Source organism: Dermacentor silvarum, chromosome 1 (assembly GCF_013339745.2).
Source record: "Dermacentor silvarum isolate Dsil-2018 chromosome 1, BIME_Dsil_1.4, whole genome shotgun sequence".
NCBI lineage: Eukaryota > Metazoa > Arthropoda > Arachnida > Ixodida > Ixodidae > Dermacentor > Dermacentor silvarum.
This window is the reverse complement of record NC_051154.1, coordinates 283,372,529-283,387,493: the sequence shown is the minus strand read 5'-3', so window position 1 is coordinate 283,387,493 and position 14,965 is coordinate 283,372,529. Positions and strand designations below refer to the sequence as shown.

Sequence of the window (14,965 nt, the reverse complement as noted above, 5' to 3'; positions counted from 1 at the left end):
TTCCTGTCCTATCATTTTACATTTCTGATTTGGAACTCCTGCTAGTAATTCTACGAACTCAATACACCTTGAAAATGAGTGGCGGAAATATTTGCCTCATGTTCGAAGTCTCCATCAAGATCAAATATGTTCAATGATTACCATCGATTTCATGCATTTTATCCCAAACCGCATTTGATTGAAGGCAACTTGTTTATGGAGTTCACATAGGATTGGCATAATTCATTTTTTTTTTGCTTTTCGTCTTACCCTCCTCACCACAGCATGTATGTCGACTCCTGAGTTCGAACAATTTATTGCTGTTGGGTAGCATCCGAATATTCCCCAAGCTTGGTTTCATTTCCACCACTCTGCCAGACAGTATGTTTATTTCACCAAGGTCTATGTGGAAGGCGTCCGAAAGAGCAAAGTATTATTTTCTCAGCAGCATCCTTGATTTGTCTTGCCAGTATATAGAGCAGGTCATGTTGATAGGCACTTCTTTAATGTCCCAGGACTGTAACTGTGCTAATGCCTTAAATGTTATCCAATCGCCAAGCTCGAGTTTCCAATGGGGTAATGTTTCAGGAAGTGCAGGTAAGTTCCGAGTGGCAATACAGAAGATATTGTAGTCATCACTACCTAAATTATTTCTGCATATTTACCAAGCCTGGGACTAATAATGAGCCGACGATACATAACTCAATGCATGACCCTGAACCAGTGGCAGCCCCAAACGTTGCTTTTGGGAGAGGGGGGCGAGAGCAAGCAAAGCGGGCAAAAGCGAAATTTTTTTAGACAAAAAACGGAAGGATGACAGTATTTTGTCTACAACCTGATGCATTTGCACAAGCAGCAGCGTTTTTAAACCCAAAATAAGCAATGTAACCCATTGTGGCCCCGATCATTCTTATTCTGTAATTACTAAATAATGCTTCCTGCATCGTGCAAAAGCTTCTATATTTAAAATACACCAGCATAGCTTTGTGCAGAACTTTGATAATAACATACGATGCAAGTCTCCCTGACTGTCGGTGACTTGCTCCACGACTTGGCATCATTCTTTGCTCAAGAGATGTTTGGATTGAACTCAAGATTATGGTTTTGTAGTCAATCAATATACTCTTTGTGGTCCTCATCACGCAACACCTAGCGTTATTTGATCACACTCGGGAATCGATTAGGCAGACAGTACTAGAAAAGAGAGAGAGAATATTGGATGTCATTTTTATGCTCGATTGCCTCCATAATTCACAGTGAAATAAAGACTAGCAGCTCCGAGAGATTTGAAAGGGTCGTCTTTCGACACCCGCTCCTGGCCGATGTTAAGAATTTTTTGAAGACAGCACAGATGTTTTGTTAGGATGGGCTATCCAGCTGCAAGCGGCCCGTCTTACGACGGGGTAGGTGGGTCACAGGAGACTAGCCCCCAACAACTGGTGTCGAGGAAACGAGCAGTGACGAGAAACTGCTTAGCAAAACTGAAGTTTATTTACATGATGAAAATCGGAGATGAGAAGAAACGGGTAGCGACAACAGCTTGGTGGGTAACAATGCCCCCACTTATTCACCTAGCAGAGTTCCATTAAACGCAGTGTCTTGTTTGATGCTATACGGTTGGTTAATTGCGATCTGGAATGCAGGAGAGGTGCGTCTTCAGCGGGACTGCGATGTTCTGCTGCAACATGCGGTGCACCTTTTTGCCTTCTTGGAATGCCTCGGTGACGGAAGCACCCAGGCGTTCCCACTGACACAGACCAGTGGGCAAACCCTACCCATTGGTCTGTGTCTGGTCTCACGAATGTTTCTGTCTGCTTGAACAGTGGCTGTCTTCGCCCTATTTGTTCGTAGAGCAATGCCAACATGACAAGCCAAAATCTTTTTTTAGGGGAGTGAGCGGAGAGGACAATCACCTATCACCTCCCCCCCTTGGGACTGCCACTGCTATGAACCTATTATCAGGAACAGTGCCTGCTCCGTCATCAATAAATACAACAGATTGTTGGTGCATATGTTTTATATAATACCATGCCTTGTGGATCAGTTCTCACACAGCCACAAAGAACAGTATACATTAATATCTTTCATTAGCAAATATGGTTCCGGTAATAACTGTTAGATGTTGCTTATTGCTACTAATGTTGAAGGAGGGACGTACAGTAAGCAAGGTGTTATACTTTTGCCCAGGCACAGTCAGAGTGCCACTGCTTATAAGGTTGTGTTAATCTGTATTTCTGTAGCAGGGACTTTTGTCCGTACAGCAATGATCACTCAATTACCACTTTGATATAAGCGTGCCTCTCATGCATGTAAGCATTGGTGCAGTAAAGACGATGTCCAGTACCCCTCCTGTCGAGCTCGTGTTTGTCTTCATCTTCCCAAGCGCTGAAGCAATGTCTCACATTACAATAACCAGCCAGCACAACTTTCAACATTAACCACATTTGCCCGGGTTTGTGGTGTTGTGATACATTAAACACAAGAAAAAAGTAAGAGTATAGCTGCTTTAAAAAGAAACAGTATGATGTGCTTCTGTCATCTGCAATGACCTCGGGGAGCCTTTATTTTAGCTACATTTGCTACCTCACTCATTGTCACTGGAACATAACTGCGGAGCTGGAGCAGCTAGAGTCTGGTTCACTGGAAGTGTTCTGTTCAAGACCAAAGCCATCCTCAAATGCAGGCTCGGACGTTGCGTAGCCCATAAGGTTGCACACATAAAAACAAACTGCCAGGGTTTTGTGCAGAAGCGCTTCCTTTTTATTTTTTTATCAAAACTTTACACACATATGAGGTCTGTTAGAAAAGTATCCGACCTTTGGCCGAAGAAAAAAAACTGGCATAACAAGAGCGTTGGAAACCTAATCACCCTCAAAGTAGTCTCCTTGGGACTCACACACTTCTCCCAGCGGTGCTTCCATTGCTGGAAGCATTCTGAGAAGGCCTCTTTCGGAATGGAGCTTAGCTCGGCTGTCGTTGCAGCCATAATGTCCTTTCTTGTCTGAAATCGCGCTCCTTTCAATGGCCTCTTGACTTTGGAAAACAGCCAGAAGTCACAGGGGGCCATATCAGGAGGGTAAAGAGCCTGTTGAACTACAGGAGTCTGGTTTTTCGCCAAAAGTCTGAATCAAGTGCGAGGAATGTGCAGGAGCATTGCCATGATGGATGCGCCAATTTCCTGTTGACCACAACTCCGGTCTCTTGCGCCGCACAGCATCACGTAGGTGCTTTTGCTCCACCATGAGCAGCTTCGGCATGAATTTAGCCGCAACTCTCTTAATTGCCAAATCTTCGGTCATAATGGAACGTGCAGAAAAAGTGCTGATGCCCACCTCTTCCGCAATTTCTCGGATAGTCACACGACAGTCCCGCATCACCACAGCGTTCACTTCGGCAATGACCTGGTCATTTCGGCATGTTGATGGCCGACCAGAGCATGGCTCGCTCTCCGCCGATGTGCGGCCGTCTTTAAACCGGTTGCACCACTCCTTAATCTGTGTGCTGCTCATAGCATTGTCAACGAAAGCCATCTGAATCTTGCGAATGGTTTCCGCTTGGCTGTCGCCCAGTTTCTGGCAAAATTTGATGCAGTAGCGCTGCTCCAGTCGCTCTGTCATTTTCCTTGCAATAAAAAAAAACCGACAAGAGCACTGCGCGCTACCTCACTCAAACACTGCGTCCCAGTGACTGACGCTATCGGCAGGCGGGAAAAAATTCGCACATGCGCACGAAGGTTCAAGGTTGGCTGATGCAAGCGCTTGTTTCATATCCATCAGGTGTTCACAAAAAAAAAAAAAAAAAAGGTTGGATACTTTTCTAACGGACCTCGTACATAGGAGACCAGGTATGCTTCAAATCAACAGCTAAGAAATTTCACTCTAAATTCAGAAATGTTATTTTGAGAGCATTAGTTGTATGCAGTTGCGCATTCAACACTACCAATGTTGCTGCGACAGCTATGGCTCAGCGCAGAGGCAGTTGCGAGGATGCACAAGGTCAGTGAGGAAGTTCCACAGGAACTAATAAAGCTGCACACTGCGGCCTCTTTGCCGCATACTTAGCTTCACTAGAACTTGGGGTTATGATACTATGAGGTAGGCACAAGTCTGCCAGGATTTTTGAGCCGGCAACTTCCTTTGCATGTAGGAACGAAATCAGTCTCTGATGCCGGTCTCAAGAGCGCACACTGGATGTTCAAGAAAAGTGCCACGTGTTGATTGTTTCACATGTAGGTGTGTTATTGTCTACCTACATTTCTAATCTGATTTGATTGTGAATACTACTAAGAAAAAAAATTGCTATCCGAAACAAATGCGTTTTATAGCATTCTCTTACTTTAATGTGATCTGAATGCTCTCACTCACGTGTAATTTAACCCTCTCAGTGTCGGGTTTTTTTCGGCGGTGACGCACTCCCAGCGTGGTGTCACTCCCAGCGTCAAGTTTTTTCCTTCGACATTATAAAACAAACACAACGGTTTATTTTTGGTTGTGCAGAAATAAAAACATGAAACGGATAATGGCAAATGCTTTCCTGGTGTGGGCCTCAGATTCCTATCTGAAAAAAGGAATGTCAAAAGGAAGATGGCGAGACAGAAGCACGGAAACGTACCGGTTTGTCAGTTAGGCTAAAAGGGTGAAAAGGAAAAGTTCGGATGTCATTTTTATGAAAGGGTTTTGAACTTTTCCTATGCCTTGTTCCTACGCATAAATCCTATACCATGTTTTTCCAACACAAAGTGTTCAGCCAAATTCAGCTGCATTCTCTCTAATAGTTAATACAGTAGAACCTTGTTATAATGAAGTTGCATCCGACACTAAATACCTTCATCATAAGCATATATCGTTACATGCTTATATCGGCAAAAAAATGTTAGATTTATTTCAATTACATCTGATAAATCACTATACAGTGAAACCTCAATCATTCGAACTCCAAGCAGACCAAAAAAATAAATTAAATAGAATGGAATTCTAACAAAAAAGAGCCCCTTTGAATACCGTGCTTGATAATAATACAGTTGCTGACCAAAAATTCGGATTTAGTGGGGAGAGTTAAGTGTCCAAATAAATTAATTCCCAAATATCAAATTTGCCTGAAAATCAGTCTTTCTTCCACAAGCGGGCGGGAAAGCTGGTAAATGCATTGCTGCATGCACATGTGCTTACATATGTCTATTTCAACCACTGTCATGGCTGTCACTAAAGACAGACTAAATGCACCACATATCCATCCACTGCAACTTGAACAGAGGTTCACTGCACTCTGATAGCCATGATTGTGGGTTTCTTCGCAATAGCCATTTTCCGGCAGTTCCCTTATTTAAATCTCCATCCTTCAACTGAAAGGCTCCACCCACCACGGGGATCCACCCCTCTCCGTGCCCCATCAAAATAAAGTTTTGTCTCACTCTCTCTTCAATAGAGACACTAAGGATCGAGTTAGTGCTGTCTGAATCTACTCAATGATTGTAAACGACAAAAACTCGTACTGCAGTCAAAGAAGTCACCCAAGACCTTGTCACAATTTCACACAAAGGAATAAATCTGGACGCGTGGAACTTGCACGACAAACTGCAAATGCAGTCACTTACAACTTGGCACCTTGGCTTGGCTTATGCCATGGTTTGGGGTTAGGTCGGCTGCGACTATCAATGTGCTGGCGACGTATAAAAATATTACTTTTTGTGCTCAACATGGTCAACTTGGTAGCTTAATTGCCTGTGGTCGTGCAGGCAGAGCGAAGCCAAGTCCGAATTCTTGAGTGGCGCGCTGTAAGCTGTCCAAAATTTCTGCGAAGCTGTCCGAATTATCGGTGGGCGATTGTACTGTATCACCAAGGTCTAGTGCCTAACCATGTATTTCTGGAAGCACTGTCACGGAAATTTCAGCTCACTAGTGAGTGCGGCTAATTCGAACTGGGAATGCAAAGAGAAGGATAATTGCACTGTTGTGCCTCAAGGACTACAGTATAGACCACTTATAATGTAACCGCTTATGGTGCAGGACCGGATATAATACGGTCCTTTTCAGGCTCCCGTTAATTTTCCCATAGCACTCTATGTATACGCGTATTGCTTATAGTGCAGTTGCGGGACAAGAAATACCGGTTACAGTGCAGCTGCCTGGAAGTTCGACAGTCACCCTAGACGGCAAACCTCAAGCCACAAATACCGTATTTACTCGAATCAAACGTGCACTTTTTTCCGATAAAACAGGTCCAAAAATTGTGTGCGCGTTAGAATCGAGTACGACCCTAAATTTGCGTTACCATATAGCCGTCGGCATTTCAAAATGGCCGCCTCACACGCACGTCGAGCCTAGCTACCGTAGCTTCCTCCATGTGCTGCAGTACACGTGCTTAGGCAGTAGTCTACCGTCTGTCTTCACGTTCTCTGCGTCTGCTCTATCAGCATGAAGTACCGAGTTCATCATGATGCCGTATTTAACGGAAAGTGATCATGTGTACGGAAATCGGGCCGCATCACGGGCGTTCGAAGAATCCGAAACTTGCGTTCGGGACTGGCGCAAACAGAAGGAGAGAATTTTCGCCAGCAAAGCAATGTGGAACGGTTTCAGTGGACCGAAGCAGGACGTCATCTGCGACGATCCACTTTGGCGATACGATCACCTTGGCCCTATCTTGAAAGCAATCTGCGATGGGGAAAGTCCGCCGCACGCCGTGTTTTCGCCGCTTATAGGTCGCGTTAAAGCGAGAGGAATGATAGCACGAAGGTCAATTCGCTCGCCGCGCTTCACCACTCGAGCATTTTGACATTTCGTTTCCGCGGTCAACGAGTGAGATGTGTTCATGTTTGCTTGTTTCGCTCGTGACACCGTGCTTGTTAATTTATTTAGTAAGCGAATACGGAACCTAGAGCACGGTGACAGCGACACCAGAAATGCGCCTGGAGTGTCCAGTATCACAATAAAATAGTTGTTTTGGTTATAGTGCGGTACTGCTTATAGTACAATATTCGCGACTCCGGTGACTTACGTTATAAGCGGTCTACACTGTAGTATGTGCCTATCAAATGGCACCGCAGCATTTAGCACTGGTCATTCGTTGGGGATTTGGAATGACTTAACAGTTCAATTCTTAACTGCATCACTATTTTGCTTATCCGCTGAAGCAAGGCAGGCGATGACAGCATGCTAATAAGTTGATCGCGTGGCACTTTACCCTGGATTCATGGAGAGACGATGCATGCACTGTGGGCCTAATGTATCGCACAAAGCTAAAAGGCTCAATTTCCCAAGTAGGCATGGTTACAGTGGCTATCGACGTACCAGAATTTGGCCTATGGCTCGGGTTTGTCCTGTGGGGATGCGTCCCCTGATGTTTTCCCCGCATGTCTCCTGTAGTCCGGCTTCTCTGCGTGGCTAAGCCCGGCGGGGGTTGCGGCGCGTTGCGAGAGATGGCGTCAGTGTCGCGATGCTAAAGCCACCGAACGGGCGGGGGCACTTGGGAGAAAAAGGCCGGAGGTGCTCTCTCTTTGGCTTGGGATCGGCGACAAACACGCACGGACGCTTCGCGCGCGCCGGCCCGCTTCGCGCGACCGTCGCGCGAGGCTAAGAGCAGGACACCGGTATGGACGAACACGGACTGTTCGAGCGCGCCACCGTTCGCGTGACTGTGTACACGTGAACGACTAGGCGATGGTGTCACAGCATGGGGCGAACGTATTCGCTCGCTATCGGGTCGCGGTGAGTCGGACTTCCTTGATTTGTCACGCGCCCGTGTAAATGTTCTATTGGTTGTAATTCGGCTAGTATGTATTAGTGTATGAAAGGTGCAATAAATGCCCTTTTGATTGTCTGCACTACTGCGTTGTCGTTCCTTTGTCCCAAGAGCACATGTGAGACCCCACAGTCCTAAAGGCGGTCTGTGGGAGCGAGAAATTTTGTTAGAAATAACCATTATGCAATACTAGGAGAGTAAATTTGCAGGAGTTTTTGCCTATTCAAATACATGCAACTCTGTTGGGACCAACCGTTCAATTCAAATCGTCTGTCAACTTGAATTAAGAGATTTTGAATTACCGCGACTTCCCTGTATCTATGTTCATTATATCTGCCACATATTTTCAATTTATACTGCTCAAGAGCTGTTGCTTGAAGAACAGCTGATGCACTGGCTTATCATTAAAGTGCTTAAAGGGGCCCTGAAACACTTTTCTAACTAATCATAGAATGGCCTCACTATTAAATCACATCGTCTCGTGAATCTCATGGCGGAAAATTCTTTTCAATCCTTTTAACTGTAAGGGGAGTTATCGCACCGATACCTGGCTTTCTCTCTATTTTCGTCTCAGCTAGTAGGCTGGAAGCTATACAGTAGAGAAGCCAGGACGGCAACAAAGCCCCGGCCAAAAGTTGAGTGTTTCTGCGGCGAAAGGGCTTGTGTGGCACCCCATGGCAGCATGCCGCTGCCGTCTCGGAGGCCACGCACACCTGACACAGCTACGTGCAGTGCAAAGATGAAATGGTTTTGCTGCCTTTTTGAGTTTGCAGAGATATATATTTTTCATTTATCTAGCTCAAAATTAGCAATTACGTATTACTGAGAATGCTCTCGCGATCACAAAATCAGCCAATTGAGTTGGTGGGTTCAGCTGCTGTCGATGGCGCTGCATGACGGCATTGCGGAAGCGATAGCGACCGATTTTTCACCATTTTTGAGACGACATTGTAAATTCCTGGCTTCATGCAGTGCAGTAATATTTGGCTCGCATGTTCACAGCAGCCTCTACGACAGATCGGCTAGCTTTTTTTTTACTGCGTTCAAAAATTGTTTCAGGGCCCATTTAAAGCCAACTGCAAGGAATTTTTAGGGCCTTGTAAAAAGCCTAGATTCAGATAGTATAGATACAGAACAACCTCCGTTCAAAATTTTATGTTTGAAAAACGAGTGGATGTGTCACAGAAGGCTCGCAAAAGTAGACGTTTTTACCACCGAAACTGAAAAAAGAAAAAAGCACTGCCACTACTGCTCGCCCGAACTGACACATGACTCGGATGACGTGACTCCTTGACATGACCTCCGAGATTAGCACTGCCTGTGGCTGCCCGCGGCGCACTGAAAAAAATTTGAACTCCAAATGGGCCGGGAAATTTCTTAGAAAAAACACAGTTAAAACTAAGAAGAGCCCTTTTAAATATAGCGCCAGATCAATCATGCGGTACAGCGCACAAAACCAATACAGTCACTGGGCTCGAATTGAAAAAGTCGTTACGTTTCCCCTACCAGTGCACGACGACATGTGCATAAAGAAGCCTAGGTTCCGTATTAAGTCCAAGTGCGATAAGATTGCGCCTCGCGCGCCGTTTGCTGTGGGTGCGAGGGAAAATGAGCGAGGGTGAGCCGAGAAGGATGGGGCTTGATGTGCACCGTCCTCCCGCGCACCCAGTGTTGGAGATGACGTGATCGAGCGCACACTAGTAGGGGGGGGGGAGAGGCTCAGGCGAACGTGATCAAGCGTGCGCCGCTCTGCTTGCTCAGGTTCTATTTCAGCTTCCCACGCATCTTTCCTCATCATTTTTACGGCACGCAACATTACCGCAGCTAGTAAAGCATTGAACCTTCGCATTTGGCTCAGGCTTGTCCGAAAAGCGGTCCATGGAAGCAGTAAATTTCATTCTAAATAACCATTATACCATTTTAGGAGTTATAATTCACGAGAGTTCAAATACATAGCACTTTAGCAGGACCAACAGAGCAGTTGGAATTATCCGTCAATTCGAATTAAGAAATTTCGAATTATTGGGATTTCACTGTACTTATGTCATAGTCATTAACCACTAGGTGCACATGTCATCTGCTTCTGCGCGATTAAAGGCTGCTAATCAGAAAACTATACAACTACCAGCCCTGCAGCTTTCCCAAAATTACTTCAATAATACCGTATTTACTCGACTGTTATGCGAGGGGTGACTTTTTATTGCGCCCAGCAAAAAAAAAGAAAACCGCTAAAATAACGCGAGCCCACCGGATGCATGAAAAAGTCGCAGTTTCGCCCGAAAGGCGAAGCATCAATTGCAACAGCAAATTAGTAGAGAGCTATATGGAGTAAGGATAGTAGTTTTATCGGCTGCATAAACTTGGACACATTCGCTTACTAACTGAATTAACAAGCATGATGTCAGCGCGCACAAGCAAACATGAATACATAGATCACACTCGATGACTGCAGACAACCACTGTCAAAACGCTGGCGTGAGGAAGCACGGCAACAGCAGTGAGCGAAGGTTTGTGCTGTCTATCGCTTCAACAGAAACTGAGCGGCAAAAGCACAGTGCATACAAAGGTCAAAGCCGTGTGGAGATCACTTTCAAGATACGATGCGCGCAACAGCCCGCAGCCACACAAAGTACAAGTATGCAGAGTAGAAGCCGCACCCTCTCTCTCCCGCGCTGCCTTCCTGCTTTCCTTCTTTTGCGTGGGTGATTGAGTCGCCAGTTCCCTTTGCGCCCGGTCGCAAGATACGCATTTCGTGCCGCAGCTAAACATTGCCTCCCCTCCCTCCCATTCCACCACGGCCTTTCGCGCGATGGAGACGTCGCGTTTGCTCTCTCTCCTCCATGCGTTCGCTCTCCGTGAAAGCACGCATCCCTCGCGCGCTTTCACTCGCAGATTTCACTTGTTGATTAGAATTGGGTGCATCACTGCACTTTTTAGACAACTTGAGTTTCGGTATTCAATTGTAACGCGAGGATCGACTTCAGGTAGCAAAAATCTGAAAAAAAAAACTCGCATTACAATCGAGTAAATACGATATATACAGTACTCTCTTATAGCCAATTTAGCCAAAGTCAAATGACGTTGCAGTAGGTCTTCAAGAATGTAAAAGGTTCTGCAACTTTGTTTGCACCGAGTCAAAGGCCTGGCAACATTCATGACAGAATTATTCATAAGTAAAGAGCCACACTGTAGAACATTGCTATGTATGTGGCCATGTCTCGTTACCAATAGAACCAAGAAGGCCTTTGAGGTCTCAATTCTTACAAAACTACATAAACTAACGAAAATAATTCGTCAAGACATAGACATAATGCATGTCCTGTCCACATACTTTCATCAGTCTCTGTAGGTTCCTGCATCCAATTTTACAGTATAAAAACACACCAACTCGCCTGCTGTCAATCATTATTTTCATGGTACAATGTCTAGCTGGCTATTAACAAGGTCTTTTGTGAAGTCATTACTTGATTGATGGACAACATTTTCTCCTTTCTGACTACAAGGGCATGCCAAATTTAGTCCATCCTTCTCACACTTTATAGAATCTTCCTAAGAAAAAAGAATGAACTCTTGGGTTTACATGAACTGGCCAAGAGAAATATATCGGGCTGCTTTACATGCACAAATTTTGTGCTAGGCTTTCCATTGCATTTCCTTTCTTTTTGTCACTATCATTATGCTAACAGAAGATATTTCATAAAAGTAATGACTCAAAAGGTCCACAAACAAATGATGTTACCTGTCCTTGCATGCGGCATTTATTTAATCTTATCAACATTCAGCTAGTGACGAGGCCACATGCCAAAATGTGCACATCGATGAGTGCATCGGTAAATAAGACACATTCAGCAACAGGTGGAAGAATTAAACGGACAAAAAGACTCATCCACCTGACAGTAGCTCGGAACTACAAAGAGAAGCTATATGGGTTTCTCAGAAAGAAAGCTTCGCACTTGAAGAAAAATACACCCTGATAGAGTGATTGAACTTGCTACCAATGTCTTTCAGTAGCAGTCAGCTAACCTGGAGGCTAGCAGTGCAAGGTCGAATTAACAACTCATAGAAAGTGCAGGAATGCATATTGAGCAAATCAATTCTGCAGAAATCCACAAGCTGTAAGAGTCTTAAACCCTCCTCCACCGGTAAATTAAGGATAAGTCTACTAAAACAATGAGTCCTCCCCTATGTCTTGAATGATCGCCAATCCGTAATCACCAGAGAAATCTTATAGTACAACAATGTGCAACAACCAGGAAGCTGAAAGTAGCAGGTAGTTGAGTATAACAGTAGAAAATGATCCTTCGCAGAGCACACTCAGTGCTGGGAGCAATCGTGGAGAAATTCCATGACCGAGTATGTTGATGTGGCATGGAAAACCAATTGGAAGTGGCCCATTTCAGCTCACGAGACCCTTGAAACATTTGTCTTTTACAGGTTCCTTCCAGCTAGAAAGAGCCCGTGGATATAACAAATTTGAAGCAAAAATGTTTGCTTTTAATCGAGAAGTAGCATAGTGGCACTCAGTTATGCAGTCGGCAGATATGGGCACACGAAAAGTGGAGATGCTTCACAGTTCTATGAAGTTCTTTGCTCCCTTGACTGGCGAAACTGATTTTTAGGGGCCTTCCATTTGGCTTCTATAATTATCAATTTCAGAGCTACAGGTAAACAAACTACACAAAATGAATGTATAACTTCAAAAAAAAAATTTTACAATATTTTCACAAGTTGAAGGATACAGCCCCCTTAACACATGAGTAATGTAATTGTTCTGCTAATGTAAAATATACACATTGAGTTAGCAAATAGAAGAATCATAACACAGGCAGTTGTGTGTTGCAAGAGCGCATGGCATTCTGCCACTATGCACGGCTTCGGAAAAAACGGCTGCTGTTAACTGCCTGGCATTCTCGATGTGGTGGCACCCACCGACCAATACTCTACTGTTCTAAATGAGACAAAACACTGTCTTATTCACCTCAGCCCATGAGTGAAGATCCCGCAGCTGCGCTGTGTCCAGGTCACAGACACCGACTGAGAGTGCCAGGCCCTGGTGGTAGAGCTGCTCAGCGGCAGCCCACAGGGGGCGCATACGTTCTGTGCTGGACTTTGCACTTGGTGGGAAGGCCACAATCAGAGAGTCCAGCTCAGACACACCAAGCTCCTCCAGCACTGAAAAATGGGCATGATGCCACAACGTTATGGTAAGCTGGTTATACAGCAAGGCCGGTATTTTGTAGCAATGCCTTTCTGGTAGTAATGCCTTTTTGTGCTTATCGTGCTTTGTCAGTGGTCGGAGCGACGGTCCGCTCGCGTTATCAACGGATCAGCCGGCCATGAGCGGTGGATGATAAGACTAGAGTAGAATAAGTCATAATGCATCGCTACAAAATCGCGGCCCAATAGTCACAAGCATATTCAAAAATAGAGAAAGGTTAACAACTGGACAGTGATGTTTAAATCAGCCTTAGTATGCACACAGGTTCAAGAGACAAGTGCTAGTATAATGTAATGATTGCTTTTCAACCAACTTTAGTCCATTCTTATCACTTGCACTCCAGGCCGACACTGGTGGTGGCACAGGCAGCGCACCCCTTGAGCCAATGACAAAGCACAAAAAGGACAAGAATTGGAATAGAATCAATACATTATTCCAACCCAGGAGCCCATATGTAATTATCCTGGATAGTTCTAGCCATGAACATAAAGGTCATCCGGCTGTACTAACGATGCTGCATTTTGACCAGCTTAGCAGCAATATCAAGCACAGCAAAGAGGCAAGTGATGTCCCACCAAATTCTTATCAGTCAATGTATGCGATAATTTTGAAGACAAGGTCCCAGCAACTTTAGATGAATTTGGTGTATCTGGGATCTGGCTATCTTGTAACCACTTCTAGAAAGAAACGGTCGGTTGGGCTACTTGTAGATGTCATATGAACATGACAATAGTATTAAATGACACCTTGTTATGCCGAGAATATGAGCAATAGTCAGCAACTAAGGATATAATAAAAAACTAGTGCAAGTAGCCGTAAATGAGATGGAATGAGAGTCTCAGTGTCACTGTCGCCCTCTGCCATGCCACCGCCAAGTGCCATCCAACTTAACTGCAGCGCTCTCTGCCAGATGGTGTTGAGTGCCTGAGTTCAATAAGGTGCCTCCCTGCCCACGCACCGCTGCCCATAGCGGGAGGGAGGGCATGTACAGTCAACCACAAAAGTTTGCGGACCACGCGAGCGCGTGCCAGACTGCCTATCCGCGCCACCTAGCGGTACGCCACCTAGCGGCGACAGGGGCGCTCTCCCGGATATGAGTCCTCTTGGTACTCGCCTGCCTGTTAATTTTTTATTCCCGTGCATGACATTGTTAGTTCGTTGTGTTGACGCAGAGCGCTGTCTGCGATAAGACCGCCACATATCTGGCTTGATAGCAGTATCGGAGCAATCACTGCAACCTTTGTCGACTGGTGTGCCAGTGGGTAGATAAGTTTCACGAAGCGCTGCGACGATTTTTTTACGCGACGTTTACTGGCGCACTTTGGTTGGCAGCATCTTGGTCCAATGAGTGTTGCTGCTTCTGCGTCTTGAGAGAAAGGGTAGGGAGGTGTTTCACTGTCATCAACAATAAAGAAAAAGCGGATGCATAGAAAATTTTCTTTCACACATAGGCGCATCTTCGCATCAGTCGCTGAAAACGTAGTAGACTTGCTTCAGGCCACGTGGTGATTGCCTATTTGGAAAGATGCCGCTGCGTGTTCCACTTGACGAAAGAAGGCACATTGTGCGTTTATTTATAGAGGGAATACCTCAGCGCGAAATCTGCCGCCGAACCAACAGGAGCCGGACTGCCGTGAATAGGATTATTCAAGCTTTCCGCGACGATGACAGATTCACAGATATGGAGCGCAGTGGGCGTCCAAAGGCCACGACTGAGGAAGAGGACCGCCTGATTACGGCCGCCATCGTGGCTGATCCTTTTCAAAGTGCAGAGGATATCCGAGAAGCGCTCTCGCTCACGGTATCGTCTGAGACTGTAAGAAGAAGGCTGAGTGAGCTTGGCCTGCAGTCTTTCGTAGCAGCACAGAAGCCCTGCCTCTCAGACAGCCAGCTACAAGAACGACTCATGTTCGCTACAGCAATGAAAGATTGGACAACAGAGAAATGGGGCGATGTCATCTTTAGCGACGAGTCAACTTTTTCCACGCGCTGGGACCAACGGAAGCGGGTTTGGCGTCCACTAAACTG

General features: G+C 45.5%; 1 protein-coding gene across 2 annotated transcripts in view; it reads right to left on the bottom strand.

The window, feature by feature from the left end:
* Positions 1 to 14,965, bottom strand: part of LOC119437186 (glutamate--cysteine ligase regulatory subunit) — a 73,684-nt gene that overhangs the window by 32,065 nt on the left and 26,654 nt on the right. For both annotated transcript variants that reach the window (XM_037704244.2, XM_049660348.1), the window contains exon 5: positions 12,698 to 12,891. In XM_037704244.2, the coding sequence (XP_037560172.1) occupies positions 12,698 to 12,891 (194 nt within the window). The remainder of the gene's footprint in view (positions 1 to 12,697; positions 12,892 to 14,965) is intronic.